The 27,017-nt window shown below is 38.0% G+C and overlaps 1 protein-coding gene across 1 annotated transcript in view; it reads left to right on the forward strand.

Annotated features, from left to right (window-relative positions):
• Positions 1-27,017, forward strand: part of PLXDC2 (plexin domain containing 2) — a 283,134-nt gene that overhangs the window by 119,581 nt on the left and 136,536 nt on the right. The window contains exon 2 of the mRNA XM_074157175.1: positions 13,043-13,254. Coding sequence (XP_074013276.1) covers positions 13,043-13,254 — 212 coding nt within the window. The remainder of the gene's footprint in view (positions 1-13,042; positions 13,255-27,017) is intronic.

Raw genomic sequence — 27,017 nt, forward strand, 5'->3', positions numbered from 1 at the left:
AAGATAGCACATTGAGGCAGTGTTAATATGTGCTTGTTAGGAATAAAATCTGTAGTGGGCAGAATGAGAAGAAACAGAGGTGTTTTTTCAAGTATATTTTACAGATATATCAGTCTCTGTCTAACAAAATAGGCCACATTTCAACCGACTTACTTTCACAAATCATTCTGTACATGGAGCTATCCTGTCTTTGATTAATAAGCCAGGAGGAGGTAAACATTCAAATGTCCTTGTGTCCAAAAACTTCTAAAACTCACTGTATTCACTCTTATTTCTAAACATTTTTCCCTCTTTCTTCTTTGAATTTGCCTTCTAATAAGTGATAATAAAGAACCTGAACTCGAGCAAGTCGCTGAATAGAAGTGTAAATGCTCCGGACCATAGTGATTACCCAAGAAGAGCAGGAACCTTCTTGTGGAGAAGGTCTCCTCCTCATAGTTCTCTTAATGCAATGGTCAGTGTTTGCATGCCTCTCAATCAGTCTACCAAGTCTGAGCCCCTATAAACTCTGCTCCATTTAACAAATAAGCCCCTCCGAAGCACTTAAGCACACTTGTGGTTTTTTAAGAAATGTACTGAACTGCCTTGTTCTGTGTGTTGCCTCTATTCTTTTTTACCCTCTGAAAAGTAAAATAACATACTCTTCATGTGATGGTCAATGTGTAAGGATCTTCACACATTACATAATGTCCTATCTTCCACTTAGAAAACCACAGCAGAGAGGGTTGTAAATCTGTCATAAGTGTAGAGTGATGTCATTTGAGCTGGCTCATCCCTGCACAGCTTCCAAAGCACCACGTGCTCTGCAGCGCAGCGGTACCCATCTCTGCCTCCTCATTAAGAAAATGCACAGATGAAACGTATGTACACGGCATGTCAGCAAAGCTCCCCCAGCAGGAGTGCTGCAAAGCTGTTAATGTTTTTTCTTGAGAATGCTGTGTTAGAATTGGAAGGTGTATAACAAAAAAAAAACCCCACATTTATTCTGTCTTTTCCCAGAACATGTCTATCCAAATAGCTAAGTTCCATGTAAGTTCCATGTATTATATTAAAAGTGGATGTCAGCAATGCAGTTCCCTCATTTTATTTAGGCACAATGCAAATGCATGTAAACAGTGTGAAATGTAATATATATAAAAAAAAAATACTATTTTTGTAAATTCTTGAACCCCTCTATAGGAGTTGAGTCCTTCCAGCCCTGTTTGTTAGTTAAAAACTGTGAAAACATGCCCTTCCTGCATTCTACTCCCCGTATCTGCACAGTCCACAGTGCTAGTTTGTCTGTCTTTTGGGAGAAGAGAAAGGCAATATCCAATGCTCCAAATGTCAGGCAGTCCAATTAAACATTTGCTAGATAATTTCATTGCTTTGACAAGTTTCAAGATTGATACAATATTTTCTCTTCTGTTTCCCCAGTATCTCTGCCCGTTTTCAAATGGATTATTTCTTTTCTGGCAAACAAATAATGTCTTCTATCATTCATGTCTCTAACTGGCTTAATTCTTATTTTTATGTCTCGGTTTCTTGATAGCTTTAATACAGCTGTTCTTTGACTCTAAAAACATATCTATAACAATTCCTCCTTAATGTATGATTTATTTATTTTTTTGTTCCCACATCAAGTCTAGCAATGCAGATTTTGTGCCAGAGCTTAAGAACAGTCTCCGCTCTAATTTCCTCCCATCAGTGTACTAGAATCATGATGTTTTTCTTCAGCAGATCTCCTGATGAAGCTAAAATGAGAATTTTTCCTGAAAAGAAGCTGAAGGCATTTAGACCCATTCTAATTTCAATGAAAAATTTAATCTTCCTTTGATAAAACAGAAAATAGTTTGCCCCTGCACAGTTAAAGAGAGTCTGAAAGAAATAAACAATGACATTTCAGTAATAAGATAGTACATAGCTATTATCTAGTGCTTGTCATCAGTAACACAGTATATATTTAAGACACAAAGCAAGTATCATTATCTGAATCTTACAGACAGCAAAAATGAAGCATCCATTGAACTGTTATGCCATCGAGCAATTATGCAAAAATGTACTATAAAAAATTAAGTAACCCAGGCCTTCACAGTACATTTTTGATTCCTTTTATAGAATCCTTCTTTACACCATATGTATTTACTATAGTTACTTAGTTTTCTCTTGTGCTTCCTAGAAAGTTGAAGGTTCTGACTTCTCTAGTGTCTGGTCTTACAGAGGGCCATATCTACAGTACTGACTTACTGCATCGGGCCAGCCTGGAGGCCTTATTGTTTAAAATCATTATTGTGTTTTCTGAAGGCCTGAAAATATCAACTTAATGCATATGGATGAAAATGGAAGGCAAGATATCATGTTTTTAAAGTTCTTTTTAAAGAAATGTGTGAGCTGGGTAAATGTATAGAGAAATTTAAGTTCAACAGCAATTACGGGTTGAGGGTGAAGAGACATTGAAACAAGCTAAAAAGTCATCTTCTTAAAAAACTGTCATTGTCATTTCTTGACCATCCCATCTCTACAGAAAAAGCCTTAAGAATAAAACACAGTAAGCATAATTCAGTGTATCTTTAAAGCCAAGAAAATTAGATCAAAAATGTCTTGAGAATTTTAAAGTAGTAACCTTGAATGTATTTCCCAATAATTGCTGACCTAAACATTTAACCCCACCACATAAGCCCAGTGACACCATCTTTATTTTTTCTGAACCTTGGAGCAATTCCATGTTTGAATGTGCCAATTTACTACTTTTACTTTTTGCAGGACTTTTTATGAAAACTCTGTCTTGACACCACAGTGTAGTAAGTTCTGGCACTAAGCCTTCACTTTTTATTAAATGAATTCATTAATTCCAGAAACGATCAATCTACTTACTTGGAGCTGGTATAATCTTTCTAAATCCTGAATCATTGTTGGTGTGGGAAACCTTCATGTGCAGAAAATGAAAGAAGATATAAAATTTCCTTATTTAATCCATAATGAAAATGAGGGTGTTTAAATTTTAAGTTCTGTCTGAAATCACTTTATGCATTTTAGCATTGAGCTGAAGGAAAGCCCAAGTTATGTCTCCACAAACAGTTGTAAATTTTAACCTTCCCATCTTCGAAATCTTTCCTTTACCAGCACAGTGGAAGAAAAGTCATGCAGCTTTTTTATTCAGCTTTTATAATGTCAGATACTATTGCATTCCCTGCTATGCATTTCTGGGCAACAGTAATTGCTTGTTCATTTTCCAGTTTTCTAAATCCTGGGCTCTGAGAAACATCTAATACCGCAAACCACTTCCTTTCTGCTCCTGTGAGGGGGGCAGAGGAAACTGAGCACACAGCAGGAGAAATGTGTTGTGTTTTCAGTTGCACTGGGGTTACATTGCGTGATCTGCCTTGTTCGAAGGTGCCCAGGTTGCTTTGAGTTCTGAGTGGTGGCACTCGTGATCTAAGCTGTATTTTGGCCCAGTCTGTGGGCACTTCTGACAAGAGAGGAGAGGAAAACCTTGGTCCGTGTGTCCGTCAGTGTTTGTTGTACCAGATGAGGTATTATGCTGCTTTTCTTCTCTTATTTCCACTGTGCCGGGTAGCTCAGATTTTAATGTCTGCTTGTGAGATGATGCTACATATAGACGTATGTGTGGGTAGCTCCATTGTGTTGATATGTGAGCTTAGTTTTCCTGTCTGTCTCTCTGCTTGAGCCGCCAAACCCAGCGTGGTTGCCTTTGGTGTGAGTGCTGACATTGATCCTTCTGCCTGACTCGAAGTCAGCCTGACAGGGCTACCCAGGAAGCCAATTTCCCTCTGATGCCACTCCAGCACCAGTGAGTGACAGGCCCGTGGAGAGCTAACTGATGTTGTCTCGGCCAGAGCGGTGTCCCAGCATTGCTGCTCTTTGCCTCTGCACACTACAAAAAGACTAGCGCTGCCTGCGCATGGAGATAGGCTTGCATCTGTCTTAGCCTCTGGCTTTTCCTTGGGCTAAACCTGAAGATAATCCTTCTACCAAGGTTGCATTTGCCACTGACTGCTGGGAAGGGCATAAATTAGCCCAGATAACACAGTTCAGTACATCCCAGATATTTGCTGTCTTCTCCCTTGACAAGTCATGCAAAAGGAGTCCCTTCCAGATGTATGGTGCAGTTCAAAGGATGAATAGCGAGTTCATTTTTGTATGCTTTTCTCTGCTGCCTAGAAACAGAAATTAGCCCTAATGGCATGACTGCAAAATTGTCCATCTAACTTTTTAACTCCATTTTGTCATCTACCTATCTGTGCATATCTCCTAGCTGACAGGATTGCTCGTTCATTCTGGTTAAGCCTGGATCTAGAAGAGAAGCTGACCTACCATGGGGCTGGCATCCTTGGGTTGTCCTAGTGCACAGGTTTGCTAGACCCTTCAGGAAAAAGAAAGATGCTTTCAAATTGAAACTGTTAGGTAGACACACTGGATACAGCTCTAAATGCTAGTGTCTGATATTGGAAATTGTACTGTAATCCAGTTATTGACTAGAAGAAAGCTTTTATAAACTTTGGTCCAATACGTTTAAACAAGGTGCAGTTGGTATTAGTATTCTCTGGAAAACCTTTGAATCTGGGTTGGAAAAGCAAGAGTTTGCATATAAATAGAATATTATAGAAAGATTTCCATTTCTCTTAGCTGGACAATTCTTTGTTGAATTCTGTATTTTTTTGATGCTTTTTACACGAAGAATTTTGTGGCTTAGTGAGGGTTTCTGATATAGTGAGGTTTGGTTAGATATATAAATTACACATGAATCAACATTTTGACATTATTGCTATGATGGTTAATCAGAAAACCTCAGATGATTTAAAACACATTAACTTCCTCCTTTTCTATGCTGTAGCTATATAATCCACAAGAAAATACAATTACAAATATTTCGAGTTGTGTGCCAGGGACACAACAACATTATAGCTATAATTCCTTTTGCTTTAAGTGGAAACTTAGTATGTGATAAATATTCATCTAGGCACACTGGATATCTGCATTACTAATAATTATTGGAAGTGCTACTGGGAATGTGGATATGAAACCTATTTGTATGGTGTGCAAACATGAAGTGATGTTAACCATGCTGAATGATGGGTAGCTGAAAGTAAAAGGCTAAAAGGAAGAATCTCAGCAGAGGAAGCTGAGAAAAGAGGAAGCACCTCTTTTCTGCTAGTCAGGTGAGATTAGAGAGTCAGGCTTCCCTTCTATAATGCAAAATTGTGACCTGGAGTGAAGAGGAAAACAAGAACTGGGAAGTATTCCTTTGAGTAGGCTTGACTCTACAACTAGAAAATTTTAATTAAATCTACTACTAGGAAATTTTTAGGGATCTCCAGCTGAAAAAATGTTTGAAGGCCAGTGTTAAAAAATGGTTGTATGCATAGCAAAAACCAAAGCTACGTGAAGAGAAGCTATACTGAAGTTACAGCAGCTGAGACAAGAAAAACTTAAGGAGAAAGAAAACTCTTTACCATTTTTCAACTGGAGAAACTATTTCCATTGCGCATACTGAGTTTAGATAGGCACTAATAGCATGGGTTTGAATTTGCTTGTGCGCTCCATGAGGTCCAGCTCTCTGACCTGATCCACCTGAAAGCTCTGTTACTAATGTGAAAATATCACATTAGTAACAGTACATCTGTGGAGTTTTATATTAAATCAGAACTACACAACTCTGTTTTTCCTTTTTTTTTGTTAATAGGGAAGCTGACTAGTACTCAAATTGAATTTTCCATGGCTGGGTATCCAAGCCTATTAGAGCTTCTTCTTTTGTAAGGAAAGGCTAAATCAGAATCAATTCCATCTTCATTTTCTGTGGCTTCCTTTCAAAGTGATTTTTGTCTCCCTGTCTCAGAAAGTGGAGGATTGCAATAAAGGATTATGCCTTGTTAGCGTAAACATAATTGTGTTTTTACTGTTCCAAAAGTAATACAAAAGGTCTGTGCCTGTGGGATGCAGATATGCATGAGATGTAAGAGCCTAGTAGGTGAGAAATATTATATGCCTTCCACTTCTGTTATCATTGGTGTTCCCTGGACTCTTGTCACTGTTTAAACCTCAGTTGTGAAAGCAACTTAAATCCATCTAGATTGTGTGAATAAAAAAATTTAAGGTCATCAAATGATAAGACATGTCTTTTTTTTTTCCTTTTAAAATCTTCTTAGTATAATGGCTTCAAAAATCTTGATACATCTTGATCATTTTGATGATGACTGATATCACTGTTTACTGACCAAAACTCTCCCTTCTCTTATTACCCAGCATCTTCAAAGCCTTCTTTGAGGCATGAGTTGTCTTTTTTTTTTTTTCTTTTCACTCTGCATGTATCCTGTTAGCAATAAACTTAGGTCCTGGTCCCCAAGTGGAAATGACAGGAAGAGAAGGAAAACAAATTCATAATACATTATGAAGGTCTAATCAGATTGCTTATAAGTCCAACTTGTATGTTGGACTCATAGCTGGAGACTCTCACTCATAGCTGGAGAGCATGAGTGAAGCTGGGATTAGACAATATTTCCTTGGTGTTGATGTACACTAAACAAAGCAGCCAGTAGACTCGGACTCCTGACTTTACTAATACCATTTTAATTTACCAGTATGATTATAACAATAATTGCAAAATGAAAGTAAATCAGACAATTAAAAAAAAAAAAAAAGAAAACCAAACACAAAAACAAAACCCAAAGCAAAACAAACAAAAAAAAACCCCAGACCTGAAGCAGTTATAGTTTTGATGAAGTTCTAGAAAAGTGGTAATATGCTCTTTGGCATCACTTGTAGTGGTGAAAAATATTTTTTTAATGGAAAGATATTGAGAAGGGAAAAGTCTAAATTCGTTTTGTGGGTAAAAGGTACATGTAAGGAAATTCCTGGTTATGTTATTTCCCTGTCATAGTACTCATTATTATTGATACTAACTCCATGTTAGACATGACTCTTAGCAGCTGTTTATTGTATAATTGCAAGAAAAACATGCATCAAGATTGTGTGGTTATTTGAGACGTTATTTGAGATGTTATTTTTTGTTCTGAGCATACAATTCAGGGGCAGTACTGTGATCATAACCTGCAATCATTCAGTATTTTATTATCATTAACCTCTGACTCCCTTTGCAGGTCACACAAATTCTCATCCCCTGCTTGGTGAACATAGGATCATCCTAAGCATCATATTCACACATAATATTAAAATTATTTTAGCAGTCTCAGCCAAGCTTTAAAAAGAAAATGTCAGGATGTTGTCTTGTGTTGTTTTCAAAATCATGATCCAAATTGACAGTCATTGTCACTGCAGGGTAGTTTTTAAAAGTCGTGTTATGAGTTGTAAAGAAATTTATCCTATCGTTATCATGGACATAACAAAAGTCAAGGATATCTGTTATTTCTTTCCTAAATTAAGGTCAGAAACATGGAATGGGTCCTAGTCCCATGAATCAGGTACAGCAGAAAAAGAAGTCTCTATTGTGTTGAGCTATTCATAAGAAGAGATAATTTAAACTGGAATTTCTTCTTCTTACGAGAAGTATGATTGATTTTGCCATGATATTGGGCCTTCAGTATATGAGCACTCTAGTTGGAGAATCCTTTTAAAGGATTCAAAACATTTATGTTTTGAAGTCTATCACTTCATGGGTCCACTATTCATATCTTCCACCAACATTTGTTGGTTTTGTAACTTCACTAATAAAATGGTCATAGTAGAAATAAAGATTCATGAGATAGGCAATAGAAAGTTACTTAAGTTAAAGGAGTATGATGGCATTCTCAGTTTCTTGATGAATAAATTTGTGTATTTGATATTTAATTTTGCTGGCTTTTGGGCTGTGGCAGATTTCGAGAGATAATACTATATCTCATAAGCAATGTTTTGAATAGAGGTTTCAATATCTATTTCTGGGCTTTCAACAAAAAAAGTCCTGTTGATTATGGTGCATTTATGAAATTAGTCAAATTGCAGAGTTCGCCTAAATATGTGCAATCATGAAATGTAATTAACACGTTTTTCAGAAATGCAATTCTGAAATTCTGATGTGCTGAAACATTCCGCAAACCTCTGTTTGACCTCATGTAAAATGGGAAAAAAAAACAAAAACATTTGAATGAGTGGCAGATGATTTACCTATTCGCCTTTTTTGTTTCAAAATGGGGTTTCTTTCCCCTTTAGTTACATTGGTGTCCATAAAATTTTGAATGTTTCTTTTTTCTTGGAAAGTGAGAGCTAGATCTTCATTCTAAATAAAGCTTTATGCAGACCAGACTTCCCTACTAAATCACACCTGTCTTACTTGTCAAGCTCTGCTGTTTCATTTTGGTTTTATTTACTTAGAATTTTCCCCTTTTTTGTTTGAGGACAGGCGTGGCAAAGCAGAGAACCTGTGCCCCCACCATCATCAGGTGGCTTCTTCCCTTTCAGCACATCTTTCTTGTATAGCCCAATCCGTACTTACAAACTGTAAAAGCTGCTTGCATAATTCACAATATTGAAGTAGACAAACTTCTCTACATGTTCAGCTGTTGGCCATTTTTAGCATTGATTTATGTTAATGACATAAGTGTTAAGCAGTTCTGTGTATTTTGTAGTACAGGGGACACATCTTCCTGCGCAAAACCTCAGAGTAGCAGAGCCACCTCACGGAATCATGGACTTGTCAGAGTTGGAAGGGACCTCTAGAGATCATCTAGTCCAACTCCCCTGCCAAAGCAGGGTTGCCCCGAGCACATCACTCAGGACTGCATCCAGGCAGGTCTTGAAGATCTCCAGAGAAGGGGACTCCACGACCTCCCTGGGCAGCCTGTTCCAGGGCTCTGACACCCTCACCATAAAGAAGTTTTTCCTTCTATTTGAATGGAACTTCCTATGTTCCAGCTTGTGCCTGTTGCCCTTCGTCCTATCGCTGGAAACCTCTGAAAAGAGTCTGGCTCCATCCCCCTTCAACCCACCCTTTAGGTACTTGTAAACATAGATAAGGTCTCCCCTCAGCCTTCTCTTCTCCAGGCTAAAGAGCCCCAGCTCTCTCAGCCTTTCCTAGTAAGGGAGGTGCTCTAATCCCTTAATCATCTTAGTTGCCCTAAAATTCAGGTCCTGATGTACAAGAAGATACAGGTCTCGGTTGTGTGTCCTACATCAGATTAGCTTAATACAGTTTAAAAGCTTTTCTACTACTTATTAAAACGTAAGCTAAGGTAGTCAAAAAACTATTATCCAGGTACATGGTGGTTTAGGCAATAGATGCCAAAGTCTTCTAAAAGACTTTTTCCTGTGAGCGTGTAAACCTGTACAGAAGGAAATTTGAAGCACCTGTGCTAATGTAAGCAAAAGTGAGCTTGTCTGTAATTTTTACTCATTCCCCTTCCTCAGTCTCCTCTCTAAATATTCAGCATATGTCTTTCCAGTTTGTGTGATTAAGGCCCCTATTCCCTGGAAGGCTTTGGTGGTAATTCTGATCAATCACATCAACTACAAAGGGTTGAACTGGCCAAGTGCGACAAGATTTTCCTGAACTCGCCAACAATCAGTCATTAACTCCAAATCATCTCAGAGCACTGAAAGCTTTTTATAGATTTGTTTCCCTCGCCCACATGCCACTGCCTTTCTAGCTTTATTCAGCACAGAGTTGAAATCTTAAATTTTAACTTAGCTAAAGGGGGAAAGGAGCTGCAGTCATAACGATTTTTGTTGCTAATTTTATGAAAGCTTCAAGGACAAAAGATTAAAGATCAGACCAAAACACCAGCTGAGTTGCATGTTCATTAGAAAGTCCTGTAGTCTTTTTTTACTGCTTCCAAAATACTACAGTACAGTATCAGTTCTATAGACCTTCACAGTGAGGTATTTCCATGCCATTGACAGGACTATATATAACACTGCAGTTTGCACATAAAAATATCAGTGGAAAACTGTAATTCGATTTTAACTGATTTGCAGGCTTGTTATAGTTCTGAGTCTCTGTTCATACAGGTTGAACAAGCTACTACTCACCTATGTTTGCCAATATTATGATTTTATAATTAATCAGATATTACAGCATTTGGCTGCTTTCCAATTGATTTGAATGACATGTTCTTATTCAGTGTTAATTAGGTGCAAGCTCCGAGATCTAAAAGATAAGAGTATAATACTTTGGTACATTTCCTCTAAAATGCCTTTTATGTGATTTATTAACTACACAGAGATTTCAACCAGAAACATGAAATAGTTCTAACTTGTAACGTATTGGAATTTTAGGTCTCTGAATGCTTTTTCTTCATGAGCTGCCTGCGTTTAGAACTTGAAAATTAATTTATCTTTCAATTATCTGAGAATTTATATAAATTACCTATTTCAATCATATTTACATAAAAGGAACAGAAAAAAACCTGTTCAGCTCACTTAAAAAAAAAATCTTCTTTGTCAGTGTCTCGGCATTAAAGATGTGTCCGCATAAACCAGAGACCGCTGGATCAGAGCTGGTCTGGCCAGCTCCCATCACCTCTCGCTTTCCATCCCCAGTAGCTTAAGGAAAAGGTTTAGGGAAGGAGGAAGCCTACAGTAAATATCTGTCTTTATTCCCTGAAAACACATCCAGACTTTATCTCATGTTTTAGCTTCAGTATCCTACCTCTGCCAATCCAGGACAGTAAACTAGCCTAGTGCTAACACTGGTAGAAGCTTTCACGGACAATGGTGAAAAAACCCCACAGACTAGTTTTAAACTGAAAACTTTATCAATTCATGCTTTTAATCCTACTAGTAAATTTCTTTCCAGCACTATGTTATTATTATTTTTAAAAGCAGTTTATGTTACAACACCTTAAAGCGTAGAAAGCATATTCATTTCTATTCAGGATGTGGGAGAACAAAGTATAATTGCTTTCCTTTAGAGATGAGGCTCAGCCTGAGGTGAATAGGATTTAAGACCCTCCCCTAACTGTCCCATTTTCCATTTGCTAATTTTGGTGAGTGCCTCAACACGTTGATTGTTGACCATAAAAAGAGTAGGCTGCAGTGGGAGTGCAAAATGAGGGTAAATTTGCTTTTTGCCTCTCTCTGAATGTGAGGTTTGAGCCACCAAAGGCAGCCGGGGAAGATGCTTGAGAAGAAGGGAGCAAGGTCCTGCAGACATGTAGCTGTTGCGCTGTAGCCTGGGATCCCTGTTTGTAAGTGTGTAATGCTTCCCTGAGCCTCGCAGAAGGTGCTGAGCTGCCTTGGTGCCGCAGACCCAGCCACGATGGGGGGGCAAACGTTGCCTCCACAGCTCCGGCTTCAGGCTTTGCATATCACAGGCAGAAAGTGCCCATCTGTGATCGTACCTGAGAAGTTTGCTGTGTCTGTCAGCTTTCCGATGCCCTTATCCCCATAACAGCATGGCAAGTGCCTCCAAGCTAAAGCGGGGAGGACAGCTTTGGATAGATTTTGATAAAGACTACGTCGGAATAAGTTAGTTCGTCTGCTGAGCCGTCCCTCTGCATCTGGCAGCTGATCGCTTGATAAAACAGTCAGCGTGGTGGCAATTTGTTGAAGACAAGTGTCCTAAGGCTTTTTAAGAAATGCAAGGAAACAGGTTTCAAAAAGCCACCAATTAAAATAAAAGAAGTCTGATGACTTGGGTTCTGAGGAGAGTTATGGCCTGAGATTGCTTATTTTGCACCTCTATTAAATTCTGATTTCTCTAGGTGACAAAGCACCTTCAGCTCACATTAATTTCAGTGTGGTTGAGAGTGATCAAATAGTGTAGGAAATAAGTTTAGTAGATTTTGGGGAATTTGATAGAAAAATAGAATCACACAGAGCCTAAATCATATTAGGGACTGTTTCTGTACTCTTAACTCTTTCTGATCTGTCAGGAACAATGTCTGGCAGATTCTCCTATATCCATGACTCATATACCTGTTCCTGTTATGATGTATAACAGATTACTTCTTGTTGAAACCTTTGATAGGTGATTTTCTATTTTTCCATCTCTTCTATACCTAGACAACGTACACGATGCTCAGTAAGGACCTTGAAAGTGGTGCCTTCTTTTTGCTTCTGCCAACACAGAAGCGATGGAAATATTTCTACAAATAATTTATTTACCAGTCTTTCCTTTCTCTCTGTATTTTTCTTTTACTTTCCCACTTCTCTTGAGAGTTCATTTGGAACCTCACAGTTCTGTTTTTTGAACAAGATCCTCTTCTTCCTGGCACATGGAAAGCACAAAGAACCCCTCAACCACTCCTTTTAGACCCAAAGACAGTATGAAAAGCACATGCTTTTAGTGCAAAGTATGCAAAATTACCCCCGCTTGATGGTGTTAACTGAAACAAATTAACAAAAAATACTTTGATTGGCTTTTCAATTGGGCAAACTGGAAACTACTGAGGAATTTATGGTTTTGCCCTGGTGATAGTTTTACTAGCATGAAAAAGTTGTGAATGAGGATGAATAAAGTCCAAAGGAATATGTAAAACACACCACCCAACTGCTCACCCTTTGCAGGGGACAGAGTGGGTGTCTGTGTCTGTAGACTTCACACATCATTTGCATTTATCACTTATACAATGGGGCAGCTTTATTTTTACATTGGAACAGATGTTTCATGCATCACACAATGTCTATTTGGCTGCCTTTCACCATGGCTTCCAAGCTCTTTCTACATAAAATCAGTAGCAAAAACTAAGTCCGTACCAGTATTTCTCTGCCTCTTCTACTTTTGTTTTGTTAGATCATTAAGTGATTTTTTTCTTAGATTTATTTTATTTTGAAAGGTGACACCTATGGGTAGGCAAGCATTAAAGTTACAGGGAAGAATTTTCCCAGACATAAAATAAGCAGGAAAATAAAACAGTTGGGCTGTTTAGAGGAGTCTACAAAGCTTAGTCCAAATTTTTGAATTTTGTAGAAGTATAATATGTTATCCATTCTTTTAAGCTCTTATGTTGTTGTAGAAACTTTATCAGAGATATAATTAGTTATGCTATACAGTGGTTAAAAACATTTATTAAAAGATTACTATTCTTAGTTTTTCAGTTACGATTAGTAAACCAGAGTTCCACTCACTTATTTTTTTGTTCTTTTTTTTTTTTTTTTTTTGGTCAAACAGGTGTGTTTTACGAAGTTGTTCAGAGCTTCCCTCACGTGGAGGACAATGTGCTAGTGGATTCCCATGTAAGCAGCCACAGGTGGAGAAGGCATTCAGAGTCTCTCAAATCAGTCGATACCAACAGAGCCAGCATGGGGCAGGATTCTGCTGAGCCAGGGGGTTTCACAGATCTGCTGCTTGAAGAGGGACATGACAACACCACACAGATTGAGGTAGAAATTAATTTTATTTTTTCTTTTATTCAATTTGTTATCTTTGATTTTGGGCAAGTGAAAAAAAAATGAAGATATTTACTTTAGTGTATTGAAAATTGATGGGGAAGAGAACCTTGTGGTCTTTGTATCTGGGGCCCTGTCAGCACATGGAAGCCACCTTTTTCTCTTGTTCTGGGGCTGGAACCCATCCTGTCTGACTTTTGAAGATAGTCTCTTGAGGATGTCTGTCTCTGCTGGAAAACAGTCATGGGAAGTCCCACGTTGTAGCACTTGTTGCTGGAGAACTGGAAAATGAAGTAGTATTAAAAAAATAATAATAAAAAAATAACTATTTCTTAAAAGTTTGGGTAAACATCTCCATTTGTGAAATTTTGCCTGTTATTTATGGAGAGTGATATCCAGACATGAAGGGGAAAAAACCCTAGGGAAATAAAAAATTGGAAAAAAATCCAGGTTGGTCATTAAAAGAATTTGCCCATACTACGTGATTGTTGATCTTTGAAAGAAGAATAACATGGATCAAATCCATCTAAATGAAAGCTTGGGACATCCTCTCTCTGTTTTATGGTTTCATTCAATGTCTGATTGCTTAATCAAAAAGCATTAACTGCCAGATGGCCCTCATATGGGCATAATGTAAATCCAAGTGAACACCAGTTCTGTCTTTAAAGCTGCCCTCAGTTTCAGTGTAGGGAAAGCAGAAGTTGACCATAATGTTATGTTGTGATTGACTGGTGCAATATGTCTTCACCTATGATGATTTGTGGGAATTCTTCTATTCTGCTATTTTATCTTAGTGGTTCTACATGAACACACTGGCTGAATTGATTTTGTCTTTATGTGCAGATAGCAAGGTTTAATATTAAAATTATTGTATTTTTACTGTTTTTTTGGTTGTTTTGTTTTTAAGTATTACGTTTGGGTTTTTCTTAATAATAAAATCTACATACTATTTTTCTATAAAATGCACCTTGGAATAAGCTATGCTTAGCATTTTCAGTCTTTATATTCTGCTTCCAAAGCAACATTGCTATTTATTTTTAGTTCTGAGGAGCTCACTCTCAGACAAACAAAACAGCTTTCAGATTTTGGGTTGTTATCTTACACAATAACAAATGCAAAGCAATATAAAACTCATCTGTAGAGACAATGGTGTCCCTACAGCATGAGTTAAAAAATAATAATGCTTTCCAACAGGAGTGGTTTTTGTTTGTTGGTTTTTAAGCTTCCCAGTTTGCACAGTACTAATTGTGTTTTCTCTCGCATAAAGATGGAAGTTGCTAGTTGGTAAACTATATTTTTGAATTGCATGTTCATTTTATGATTTGTTTCTTGCCCCTTGTAACCTTCATCTGGCCATATTTGTAGAAATTCACTCAGGCATGATATAGCTTAATCCTCCTTCTAACTATTTTAGCAGGTAAAGTGGAAGGTGTCTCAAATACAGGAAAGTTCACGTAGCTGATCTTTCCATGGCTTAGCAGTAGATCCTCAGTGTCTCCATTGAGTTGAGTTCCAAGCTCTTATGAAGCAAAACGGGTTGGAGCTCCCCCTCTAACATTCACATATGGCAACGTTCAGGAAAAAAAAAGAATATTTGCAAATGGACGTACATAGAATGGTGTTTTTCCAGGTTTGTCTTTCCTGGTATAGTAATGGCATTATAGATTTTTAACCTGAAAAGTATATCACCCTTACTGAGTTTACTGAATTCAGGTTTTGTGTTCAGTCGCAACCCCCTCTTTTTCTAATGTCTTCCCAGCACAATAAGATAACAGAGTTGTGGTTTTACACATTATTGGATTCTGTTGTAAATCCCTACACAGGCATTTTACAAAAGAAATCTTGATGCCCAGCTTTGTAGAGGGCGTAAAGAGTACAACAGATATTCACAGCAGAAGAATCCATATGTCGCAGTCTTCTACACGTTGGGAGCTTATCGGTAGCGCTGAAGAGCATATTGATTTTTGAAACCCTTCTGCTGTGTGTGTTGCAGTTCTTGCTGAAGAAAATGTGGAGAATGAGTACAACCTGCCACTTGTATTTAATGATACTACAAAATTAAAACATCTCTCCATCAGAGATACTGTTTCTTTCTAAAGTATTTGCTTGGGCTTGCCACGCAAAGATGGAAGACTTCTCTTACTGGAAGGCTAACAGAGTTGAACATAGCTTTAATTTTCACTTGATATTGTTTTCTGTTCTTCATTATAATGATGAGTTTACTTGCTATTCCGCTTTGAAAAACCAAACCAAACCCCCACACACTAAAAAACACCAAAACCAACCAAGGACAAAAGGGAAGGCAGTATGCAGAAATTTCTGCACGCTGCCTAAAAATAACTCTAAATATTTCCTGTGTTATCAAATCTGTACAGTCATAATGTGGAAAAACAATAAAATCAACCTGTGCAGAGCAAAGCTTAGTTCCCCTGGCTTTTCTTGATATTTTAAGGTAATGGAACTTTTCATTCATGTTTTTCCGTTGGAGCTATTGGGAGTTGTTCTGTAACTTCACATCCTGGGTCTCCAATCAGCCCTAATTCATAGGCTCTTTGCAATCAACTTGAGTGTAATGTGAAGTTCAGGCCTTCGTGAACAGTTACAGGGAGTGCATTGTAAGTCAGTTTATCACATCTTTGCAGTAGCTAGGGTGGACACGCTCCTATATGTCGGAAAGATGATCATGGCCAGATTCCCTTTAGATATGCTCTCTCTCTGGTCCAAGGGACTCCAGGACATTTGCTGTCTCTTTTCACAGCTCTGTTTTGCCTTCTCCATTTCTTTTGCACTGTGATTCTGGACAGAACTCATGCAAAAAAGTGGACATATTCAGGTGCTTTTTTGAATAAAGATATTCTTTTGAACTGGACTCTGGAAGTTGCATGGCATTGCAGAGACTAGCAGAAGCAATGGCTATAGCCATTTCATGTGGAAGACCTTCAGAAATGAGCAGGGCCTTGGGAAGGAGAAGACAAGACCTCCAAGTCCCACTGTGTTGCTGGAGAACAGGAATTTTGTGGTCCACAGGTGCAGTGTTGTGGCAGCACAAACCCACAAAACTGGAAACGCCAAGCAAAAGGCAAAGGACAAGAAGAACAGGTTTCTGCTGCAAGCTAGATTTTCATGCGCGTAGCATTTGTGGTATTTCTGGAGAGCTGATAGCAAGCTGGAGATTCGAAGGTAAAACCAATGTATAACAAATGGTAATCGTAAACACTTTATAAAACGGTGTGAGAATCTTTAAAATATTCTTCTCTCCTCCTTGCTTAGTACGTTTCTTATAATGTAGCAGTTAGGGACTAGAATGTTGTAAATACAAAAAGGTTCCCTAGGATGGAGATTGGTCCCATTTGCTTTATCTGCAATTGGTACTTTAGAGCTCAAATAAAGAGGAGGGAGAACATGTAAGTCTATGGCCATACTCCGTTAAGTGGTTTATTAAAGTTTCATTCTCACTACGTAACATGGCCAGAGAGAGTGAGAAACCTCTGATTAGGGACAGGTCTAAAAAGGGTGAGATCCCGCCTTGTACAGGTGGGCACAAATGTTACAGTCCTAGAGAAATCCCCAAAGCAGATAGCCTTAGGACAGGTGGAGAAATAAATTTTCAACGGTCCAAATTAACTGCAAGGTCAATCCCAAAATAGTGATGTAGTGCAACTAAATTGGCTTCTTGGCTGCATGGCAAATGAAAGAATCAGAGTCTCCCTCTGAAGACGGGAGCATCCATGGCTAAGGCATATCTTAGAGAAACTTCAACTGACAACTTCTTGGGGTTGTTTTGTGGTGTTTTTTTTTTTTTAAAGGCATATTATTAGTATAGTCTAACTTCTTTTGTTCTTTCTATGGTTTTCTCTGTAGTTTGGCTTTCTGTTTGGTAATTAAGGATTTAACCTTTTACCTGAAGGGGAAACTTCCACTTATACAAGATGGTTAGTTCATAGTGCTTAAGGAGAGCTCAAATGAATTTGAAGTTTTTCTTCCCAAGGGTCACAAACCAAAAATTAAAGTCTTCTACCTGAAACACTGAAAAGTAAAATACAGAGAAATTGAGATGGAGCACTCTCTAATATATAGCTTGCATTAGCAGAGGATGACAAACTTTGCAAAATAACTTTGGGATTTGTGAATTACTTTCGAATGTGTTGCCACTGTGTAGAGATACTACATCAAAACAAGAGTCTTTCACAAACTTCCAATAACAAACAGAAATCCAGCAATAAAATAATAGATTAAATCATAGTCAGGCTTGAGCTGGGTGCAGCAATGCTAGCAATAAGGTTTTATTACTTTGCACCATGAAAAGAGTAAGAAAAACATAATTTTTCATATAAAGTCTTAGAACAGAATGAATGATTGCAACTGTATGACAGGAAAAGATTCAGTTACAAGTGAGAAACAGCATGCTAAGTCAAATCAAACTTAAGTGTGTCTCACTTTCTCCACTCCTCCCAGCATAATACTTGTGAGCATAGAAAATTGTGGCTATATCAGCACAAAACAAATTTATATTTTAGGTAGTGATTTGTTTATTCCTGTGGATCTCACTGGTATCTCCTGCTGTGTATTGCTTTTAACCAAAATAGGGTTGTTGCTAACTGAAGACAACCTTCTATCTTTTTTCTCTCCTTTAGTTTCTCTAGATGTTGTTTGAAATGTAAATTTTAGCAATTCCTGTAGTTTAGACCTGAAAAGTGTCTTGCCCCTATCAGAACACCACCAGTGGATTCCCTAGTGGCAACAATCTGTTGCTGAATTTCACATTTTCTGTCAGAGTTTCTGTCCAGAAGGCTTCTCCCTTATCAGTCCCAGTCACTCATGGAAGTGAAGATGTCTGATTCTGACTGGCAAAAACAACAGAAGGGATCAAGTTTTACAGCCCTTGGGATTTGAGAGCAATTACTCTCAGCTACTGACAGCTGTGTCAGTGTGCCCACTGCGGTGTTCTTACTGCAAGTCTTGAAAAGAAGAAGGGAAAAAAAAAAAAAGACCAGTAGTAAAGATTAAATTTCACTCAGGACAAATGGTAAGGCACTGCTGCGATTACTGCTCTAATGCACTGTATTAAAAGTGGAAAACCTTGTCCATGCGTAATTGAAGCCTCAAAACTAAACAATAGCATAGTCACGTAGAAAGCTCTCAGTTTGGCCAAGCCTGACTCTGTTTTATTCCTTTTTTTTTTTTTTTCTTTCATCCCAATGAAAATGGGATGTCAGTTAGATCTGAAGGACTTAGAGAGTGGTGTTACTAGCACTGTATTCTGAAACCACAGTCCCTCGAAGTTACTGAGAAAAATGTTCTATATTTAAGAAAAAATCATTATTATTATTATTATTATATAAGTTTAATGAGTGTTTCTATTCTCTTTCCTCATCCCAAGCTATGAGAGACGTGCTTTACTTCTAAAGTCTGTTTTCTGACTTGCCATCTCTTAGAGCCTTTAATTATCTGTGTAGAGTTGCCAGCTTGTTTAGCTTTTCAATTTGTAGTTTAAATATTTTCCTTAAATAGTGTTTGTAACTTGCTTTCCCTTTTAGTGATTCTCAGCAATGCAAGAATGAATTCCATAGACAAGATTTTTATAGACTCCTTTAGTGTAATAAACTCGTGGATGCTACTAATCTCTGCATCATGATGGAATTTTTTTAAAGCATAGTCACATTTTAATGTGGATTATAAAGTATTGAAGTAATGCATATTCAGTAAAAAGGTTTAACCAGAATTTAGGTTTTTAATTTTTATTTGCATTAAAACATTTGACATATAACTGAGGAGGAACGAAGCTTTGCACAACATGGATTTGTCACTGGAGTTCACTGATTCTTTAGAGAGCAATAAAGTAGTACTTCTGTTCTGAAATCTGTATTTGAAAAAAAAAAAAAGCAATGTGAAAACAACCCTAAAGAAATAAAGAGACAATCATTTCTGTCTTTGATGCCTGCTTTCTAATGTTACTTCCTTTTGGGAACAGATCATAGGCTATATTATTGAGCCCAAATAATATTGAGCCTTTCCCCAAAATAAGGGAAACAGCAATTTTTATTTTAAGGCCACTTTAAGTTCTAAGTGAAGAAATCCACTTTAACTGATATAATTACACAGCTGCAGCTTATCTGGTCTACTCGCAAGATCTTTATCATAACAAAAGTTGCATTCATTCTTATTTTTAGTTTTAGGGAAGTATAGTAATTTCGTGTTCAAGGTTAATAATTTCTACATCAGGTGATTTATTTTTTTTTTGGTGTACGTAAAGGATTCTTTCAGGAGAGGGAGGGAAAATTTGAGTTCCTCTTGTAGGCATGCAAATATTTTTCCCAATCTTCAATTAACCTTAGGTCATTTAGTACAGCTGAAGTTTACTGACATTGCCATGGCTAAAACTAATGTGACTAAAAAATGTGGTTTTAGAGTTGAAGGTGGTATTACATCAGGCTCTCTGCCATTTCAGACCCTTATGCTGCCTTAGACCATTTCATGCACAGTTGTATTTAAAAGAAAGTTGTCTTGCTGATTTTTATCCAGTGTAAATTAAGCCCAGAAGTCTGTTTGGGTGTGTGCTTTCACACTCTGTTGTTTCTGTGATGCTCTAGAGGATTAAACAAGTGTCCCATATGATTCTTCTCTACTGCGTGTCATTAAACTGTGAAAGCTCTGGAGCTCGTTGACACTGAACATTGTAGATGCCAAAATTTACAAAATTAGACAAACTCATGGAACAGAAATTTGTCAAGGATTATTAAACAGAAAGAAGTTCCTGAGAAGCAGAGCACTGGAACCTAGTTAAAATGGGGAATTACCAGCTTGCCCCAGATCCTTTACTCATCCTAGGCATCATTCCCAGTCAGTTCTGGGGACCAGACTAAAAGGATGTTTGGCCTAAGAGAGTACAGCTGTTCTTGTGCTCTTATTGGTATCCACTCACTAAGATAAATACCGTAGTATTGTTTTCACAGTTAGAAGCTTGAAAGTTACAACAGAGATTTAGGATGAACTGGAGGAACAGTCTTGGGATGTGCTGGAGTTGCACTGAAACCATCTTTTGCTTTTCTATGTAGCAGAATATTTAGATGTGATATTTTTTGTTGTAAGAGAGCTAAAATTTGCTGCTAAATGATATTGTAATTGAAGGCTAAGATGTATACGATCTTTTGCAGTGTTTCTAAACAACTTTTATTACGCTTTTCTGCAAAGGTTGTTATTGTTATTTTAAAATGTTTTTATTCACACTTTTCAAGAGTTTATTTTAGAAGATTCTCCATCTCCAAAGTAACAGGGTAATATAATTTATTTTCCAAAAAATCAAGTCTCTTTTTTTCAAACTGAGTCAAGGGAAATAAATTTTCCTTACTTCTTTATGTGATGTTAGGTCAAGTATTTGGATTTTCTCAAATAACACACTGCTTCAGATGACATCCTAAGTCAAATTAAAATTTCTGTAAATTATTGCTAAATCCAGTATCTACCTGATTATTTTAATTGCTATAAAGAAAAGCCAGAAAGTGAATTGGTCTGGAAGCAGCATAGGTCACACACAAAATATCCTAGTCCTCTACTCTCACTAAATCACACCAACAGTATGTTACCTGCAACTGGAATTAGAATCTGGGACAATCATTAATTTACTCACTTCTTTCCACTTGTCCAGCTGAGTTTTCCACCAGTGATGTCATCCTTTCTAGCTGGCTAGCAGACTGATCTATCACTGTCTTGTTTTCTTTCAGGCTTTCAGCTGCATAATGGTAAGCTAGACAAAAGCCTCATATATCTTTTTGTATTGAATTTATTAATTGCTTACTTAAATCAAGGTGATCTTGACACTTCCACTGGGTCTTGCTACAGTCTTCAGCTAGATTGAATTCATTACCAGCTCTGCAGGAAGTGTTGTAGCAGTGAGCCTGTCAACGTTTCCATTATTCTCAATCTAAATTCAAGTGGTGATGGTTCTACTTATACCTCGAATATAGCTGAAAAAGAAAACAGCAAAGACTGGAAGTGAGACTCACTCTGTACGTCTTTTAAACTTGAGGAGGGGCGAGGGGGATTTAAAAACAAGTTTTCCCACTCCTAAGCAAAGGAATTTGCAGTTCTCCATGGTAATCCTGAGTTCATTTCCACGTGCTTAGCTATGTTGGAGCATAAGGCATTTAATTTAACATGCTGATGATAATGAATTTTTGTAGCAAGGAAGGGGATATATAGCAAGGGGATTCAGAATTTAATGGAATCAGCCTTTGAATTTTCTTGATGATAATATTTTACATTTCCATATCCCTCTTCATCTCTAAGTTCCTGAAGCATGTTACAGTTATTCCAGAATCGCTGAACTCGTGACTGAAAAGAGCTACAAGCAGTAGCAACAACAGACCTTGTACTTTCTTTCTGAATTAATTATTTCAGTCATACATGCCTCAGCCCTTGCTTGCAGAAGCTGGCTGAAAATAGATTCAGCTGGTGAAAGCTGAATATTAGTGTGGCTGTGAAGTTCTCTCCTTTCCAGCGAGTTTTCCTTCTGACACTCTTCACCACATTCACCTCAGAGCGCCCTGATAGGGGAGGCTTGCACTGATCCAGTCATGCAAAAAGCAGAGAATGATACTCACTTCAGCCCATGCAAAACTAACAGTGCGAGCTAATTTCACAGCACACTGAAAATTGTACATAGCTGATTTGGAGCAGCGAGTTGTTAGTGCAGGGGAACTTGGGTAGGTAAGAAAAAAGTTGTTACACTAAGCCACATCATTCTAGTTTGGATAACGCCAATCCTTAGGGATAGAATTTCAAAGCTGTAGGAATCCTGCTGACATTGATGGATTACTCTGTGCCACCCTGAAAATCTTTCTTTTTTTTTTTTGTAATATGGGAGTGTTGATTATCTGTTATCCCAAAACAGGAACAACTTGGCATGTAGCAGATGGGCACATTGTGTCATATTCGGTCAGATGCTTCCTTTGGGTGTAAACTTAGTAATTATAACTTGAGAACTTTCGGGATCTATCAGGAAGTCAATGATCAGTTTTCATTGTGGTTGTGTGAGGTTATACAGACTTTTCAAAGAGAATAAATGGGGCCAAAGCTCAAAACTTGTATCAAGACGGGGATCAGAGTTAATAAAGTTCCATTTGTAAAATGTCCATTTGTCCTTCCAAAATGCCAACTAAATCAACTGCTGAAGAAAATGCTGATGAAACGCTTCTAATAGCTGTAGTATTTCATACACAGAGCACAAATTAATAAGTAATGAAAATAACAGATTTTTTTTTTTCTTTCTTCTGTAACACTGGTAAGCATTCACGTGCAGCACATCTAGCTTTTCACAGACCATCAGTAAGAAAACAGTATATTTATTTATAGGACACAAAATTGGCAATGGAGATTTGGGAGAGTTTGCAGCAAATTGCAGTGTGAATAACAGGGAGAAAAACAAAAAGAACAGCAAACTTTCACATATTCACCAGACTTCTTAGCAGCACAACATTTAACAGAATTAAAGAGATGTGCCAGGGTTACTCGAGGTTCGCTTCATGCGTTTGTATCAAGCTGCGTGACTGTTCAAGAGTTCCTATTAAAACTTTTAAATAAACGAAAGCATCACTCTCTTAGAGGATTCTTTCTGTAGGCTTAGCAGCAAAAGAAGTACGAAGAGGGAGAAACTGCAGATGGAAAGCCTATCTGTCTGATCTCATATAGGTAGAGCAGTAAAATGCACTGAGGGATAAAATGCCATGATCTCTCAGAAGTACTCCCCTTTTGCTCCGGTACTAACAACAAAACAAGCAGCTTTCTCAGGTTATTCCTGCCTCAGACAAAGCATGGATGCCTTTTTCCTGGTCTATGAGAGGAAAAGTACCTTCCAGGGCTAGAACAGACATAATCTGGCTCCAAAGTGCTACTGCTGAGTTTAGCCATGTCTGGGAGTGGGCCAACAAAGCGGCATCCACAAGTCAGCAGCCTAGTGGGTGCTCGCTTGTGGGGGTAAAACTGACTGGGCTGGCACAGTGGTTTATTACAAGTTTAGTGAGGACATTAGTGTCATCTTCCTTCCATAGTTATAAGCAAGTGCCCCAAATGTCCCTATTTGTTTAGAAAAGAAAACCCCAGTTCTTAGAGTTGCACAATTGATGACTGCATAGTTGAATTAAGTAGCAATTTATTTCTGAGAATTTTCATTCTGTTGAAAAAGTAATCCATGTGCTATACAGCTGGACTGGAATTATAGTAATGTGAGAAAACGGTTTAACTTTTGGGTTTTGGTTTGTTTTTTTTTCCCCAATAAAATGAAAATAGAACATTTGATGTTATCATTTGGTCATTAACAGTGTATAAATGTTAACTTCCTTATTAGTATGATGTCAAGCATGTTATTCCCTCACCTTGGAAATCCAAAGTCGTTTCTTAAATAAGGGCAGAAGTTTGTGTCTTACATAAACATTCAATTAAGGGTGGTACATATCTGTATACTGCTCAAATAATGTATATGAACTCATATAAAATACTAGGCTACTGTGATATTCATGACAGTAGAGTGGAGTCTGTAGAGGTGGTCTTCTTTTTCAGTTGTAGTTAATATTGAAATTGAAGGTGAAATTCAGCTCCCCAGTTTGGATCCCTAAGTAGATGAAGTAAGTGCAAGTTCTTGCATATGAGGTAAACTATCCTATCACAGATGCTGGAAATCTAAGGTGAAATTCAGTTGCCTAGCTACAGGTGTCTGGTATCATTTTAGGGACTGTGATTATACTGAAGGGTCTGTCGTTCCTCCTTTGGAACTTTGCTTTAGGTCCCAGATGATACCTGTAAGTCTCAAACAGCCCTGGGTTCCTCCTGTGCTTAGGCAACTGCATCTCATTTATGGTCAGTACAGGCAGTGCAGTCAAGGTAGGTATTCAGTTTGCTCTAAAGTGGACCTGAAAGCTTGCTGAGCTGAGCTGACAAATCTTTGTTGGCAGCATTTACTAGGTCTGTGGGTTCTGATACCGAGAGCTTGGAAACCTAGCTCTTACGCAGACAGCTGCACTGAAGTGTCTAACCTGCAAACCAGATACCACCCTGCTCGGCTATCTATTTGCTTATCTAAACCTGAAGTGAAATAAAAATGGCTTGTTTCTGGGCAGGGTCAAAATGTTGAGATTCTTCCTCACTCCCTCCAACTCCACAAATAAAAAAAGATTGATTTGGAAGTGAAATCTCATGTCTTCATCTCTGTTTTTCAGTGGTTAGGAGGGGATATACATATTCCATCACTTTTTTGCTTGAAATTGTGAAAAGACACCCTTCAAGTAAAAAGTAATTCTGTAGCACCTTTGTCTTCAGATGTCCTGTTATTTTGCTGAAAGCCAAAAACAGCAATAAATTTTCCACTGTGAATCACCCTACTCTTAAAGAGCAACATAGAGTTGGAAACGATACACAAGAAAGAATAATACCTATCAAAAAGAAAATATGTGGTGTTCTCACATATTTGAAATTTATGCTATTGAATCTTGTCTGAATAATTGCAAAGTGCTCAGAGTACCCCTCTCCCCCCAGATGTTATGCAAAGGGAATGACTTGGAAGCACCTCTCTAGCCAACACGTACCTCATCAAGCATCTCAATTCAATATGATGTCTTACTGTTGTGACACTTATATTAGAGACCTCTCAAGGGATTTATTTATTTTTTGGAGCATGACTGCAACATCAGGTAAAGAGGCATTTTTGTGACAAGTCCTCAAGAAACATGGCTGGTGAGAACAGGTTGTTAAAATTGCACATAGCATTCTTTTTAGTATTGTATAGATTATCCTGACTGAACTGCTGTTACATATGTATATGGAAAAATACATGTGAACATAGCAAAATGCATATTTTTTTCCAAAGAGCAGTAGAAATCTGGGCTGCAGCTTAAGCACTTTAATCATCACTATCTTATCCCTCTAAGACACGAATGGTAATTTTGAAATTTTGCATATCGATTGTGGATTCCAGCCAGACCCACGTTTTAGTAACTAAAAGATTTGGGTGTATTGTACGTGAGAGCTAAACCAGAAAGTGCTCCGGTTTTGGTTGCAATCTGTTCAAACCGAGTGTTGGCCAGAGAAGCCATGCTGATGCATTTTGTCCTTCGGTGCCCAGGCTCTGTGGTGAGTGTGCTGCTGCCTGGCTGGATGCTGAGCACCACGGCTTTGGCAAAGACTGGTGCTGAATGAGGTGAACACAGGACACCTTTAAAAGCTTCAAATTAGGCTTTATCCCCACAGGTACACAGCTACCGCATTAATAAACTAGTGTTCCTGCCTGTATTGACTTAATATCAGTCGTATGCATTCTTACAACTGGTTGCCCTACCTGTTCAGCTGTGAGCCCTAATGAATGCCTAAGACGCAATATTGACTGCTCAGGAATTGGAGCACACACAAGTGAGTGTGGAGGCAGCTTCCTGCGCTGCCTCTTGCTTTCCTACAGCAAGACCTGGTCAACTAGAAACTATACCTGCTAATGTTAATTTAATCCTCCAGATCTGTGACACTTTTCATACTGGTTTAGATTTGCCATCTTCCCTTTTCATGTGAGTTGTCTGGACTGCTGGGTCTTGGTTGCTCTCTTTTCTTCCTGCCCTTTCTGATAGAGAAGGGACAAAGAATGGAAAACAAGGACCAGTTACCCACCCCAGCTTCTGAATATGCTCCAGAGGAAGAAATAGGCTACAGAGAGTTTAAAATTGCACCAATACCTGGACTTTTTATTAAAAAAAAGGGAATAATACTGAAGTGAACTGGGAAGGGGGGGGGGGAAAGACGACAAAAAAATGACTGTAAGTATGTAAAAATACATACACTCAAAATGCGTTGTGGTTATATTCCACATGAGAAGCAAATCTTTAAAGGGCTAAAATATTAAATCTTTAATCTGACAAAAATTTAATTATTTGTGGCATTATCTGAAGTCACGAGCCCCCAGGAATGGGGCTGCTAACAGACATGGGGTCATAACCACTAATGCCCTGTAGTCTGGGCCTGTCAGGCAGGTTTTTTATGTTTACAGTCAGTCATTTTTAGAGTTTCAGTTTTATGAACACTTCAGTCATTTATGCATATCTAAAAATGAGAAAATAAACTTTATAACATGTTTGATAATTAAACCAAAATCAAATTGCTGCTAGGTGTTTTTATGGTCATTTTATTGTAAATGTTCCTATTATTTTCTTTTGGTGGAGAGGATGCTACTGAGCTGCTAATAAAGGCTTGTTTCGAGAATGTAATTTCTCAAACTTCTGCTCCAGCAAATCAGGAACAAAACTGCATAATAAATGTTTCCCTACTGTAATTGGTTTTTGAGTGACTTGGTGATTTGGCTTTCTTCCTCTCTTAAGTAAGGCATTGCAGAGGCTTTTGCACTTTTGAAGCTTGTCTTTTCTGACAAGACAATCCAAGGGGCTTTATAAGACCGCTGTAATGACCCCTAAATAGGCTGACAGTTTTATAGCAGTCCCCAAGAGGGAAGCTTCCTTTCAGAAGCAGCTGAATATCATGAAAAAGGCAGTGGCTCCACGTTGACTTTTCACAATGCTGGAAAGACTAAATGGCTTTTTGGATTAATAACAGGTTTATGGCATCCTTCTCTGCCAGACTGTCTGTCAACGTGTGACTCTCCATTATAGGTGCTGTCAGGCACTGAGAAAAGTGTGGTTTGAAAACCTGGGAGTTTAAGATGATGTAGAGCTGTGTAAAGTCTTGTCTGTATGTAGGGGCGAGAGCTGTGAGCTCAGCGCTTTTGTTTC

Source organism: Numenius arquata, chromosome 12 (assembly GCF_964106895.1).
Source record: "Numenius arquata chromosome 12, bNumArq3.hap1.1, whole genome shotgun sequence".
NCBI classification, from domain to species: domain Eukaryota; kingdom Metazoa; phylum Chordata; class Aves; order Charadriiformes; family Scolopacidae; genus Numenius; species Numenius arquata.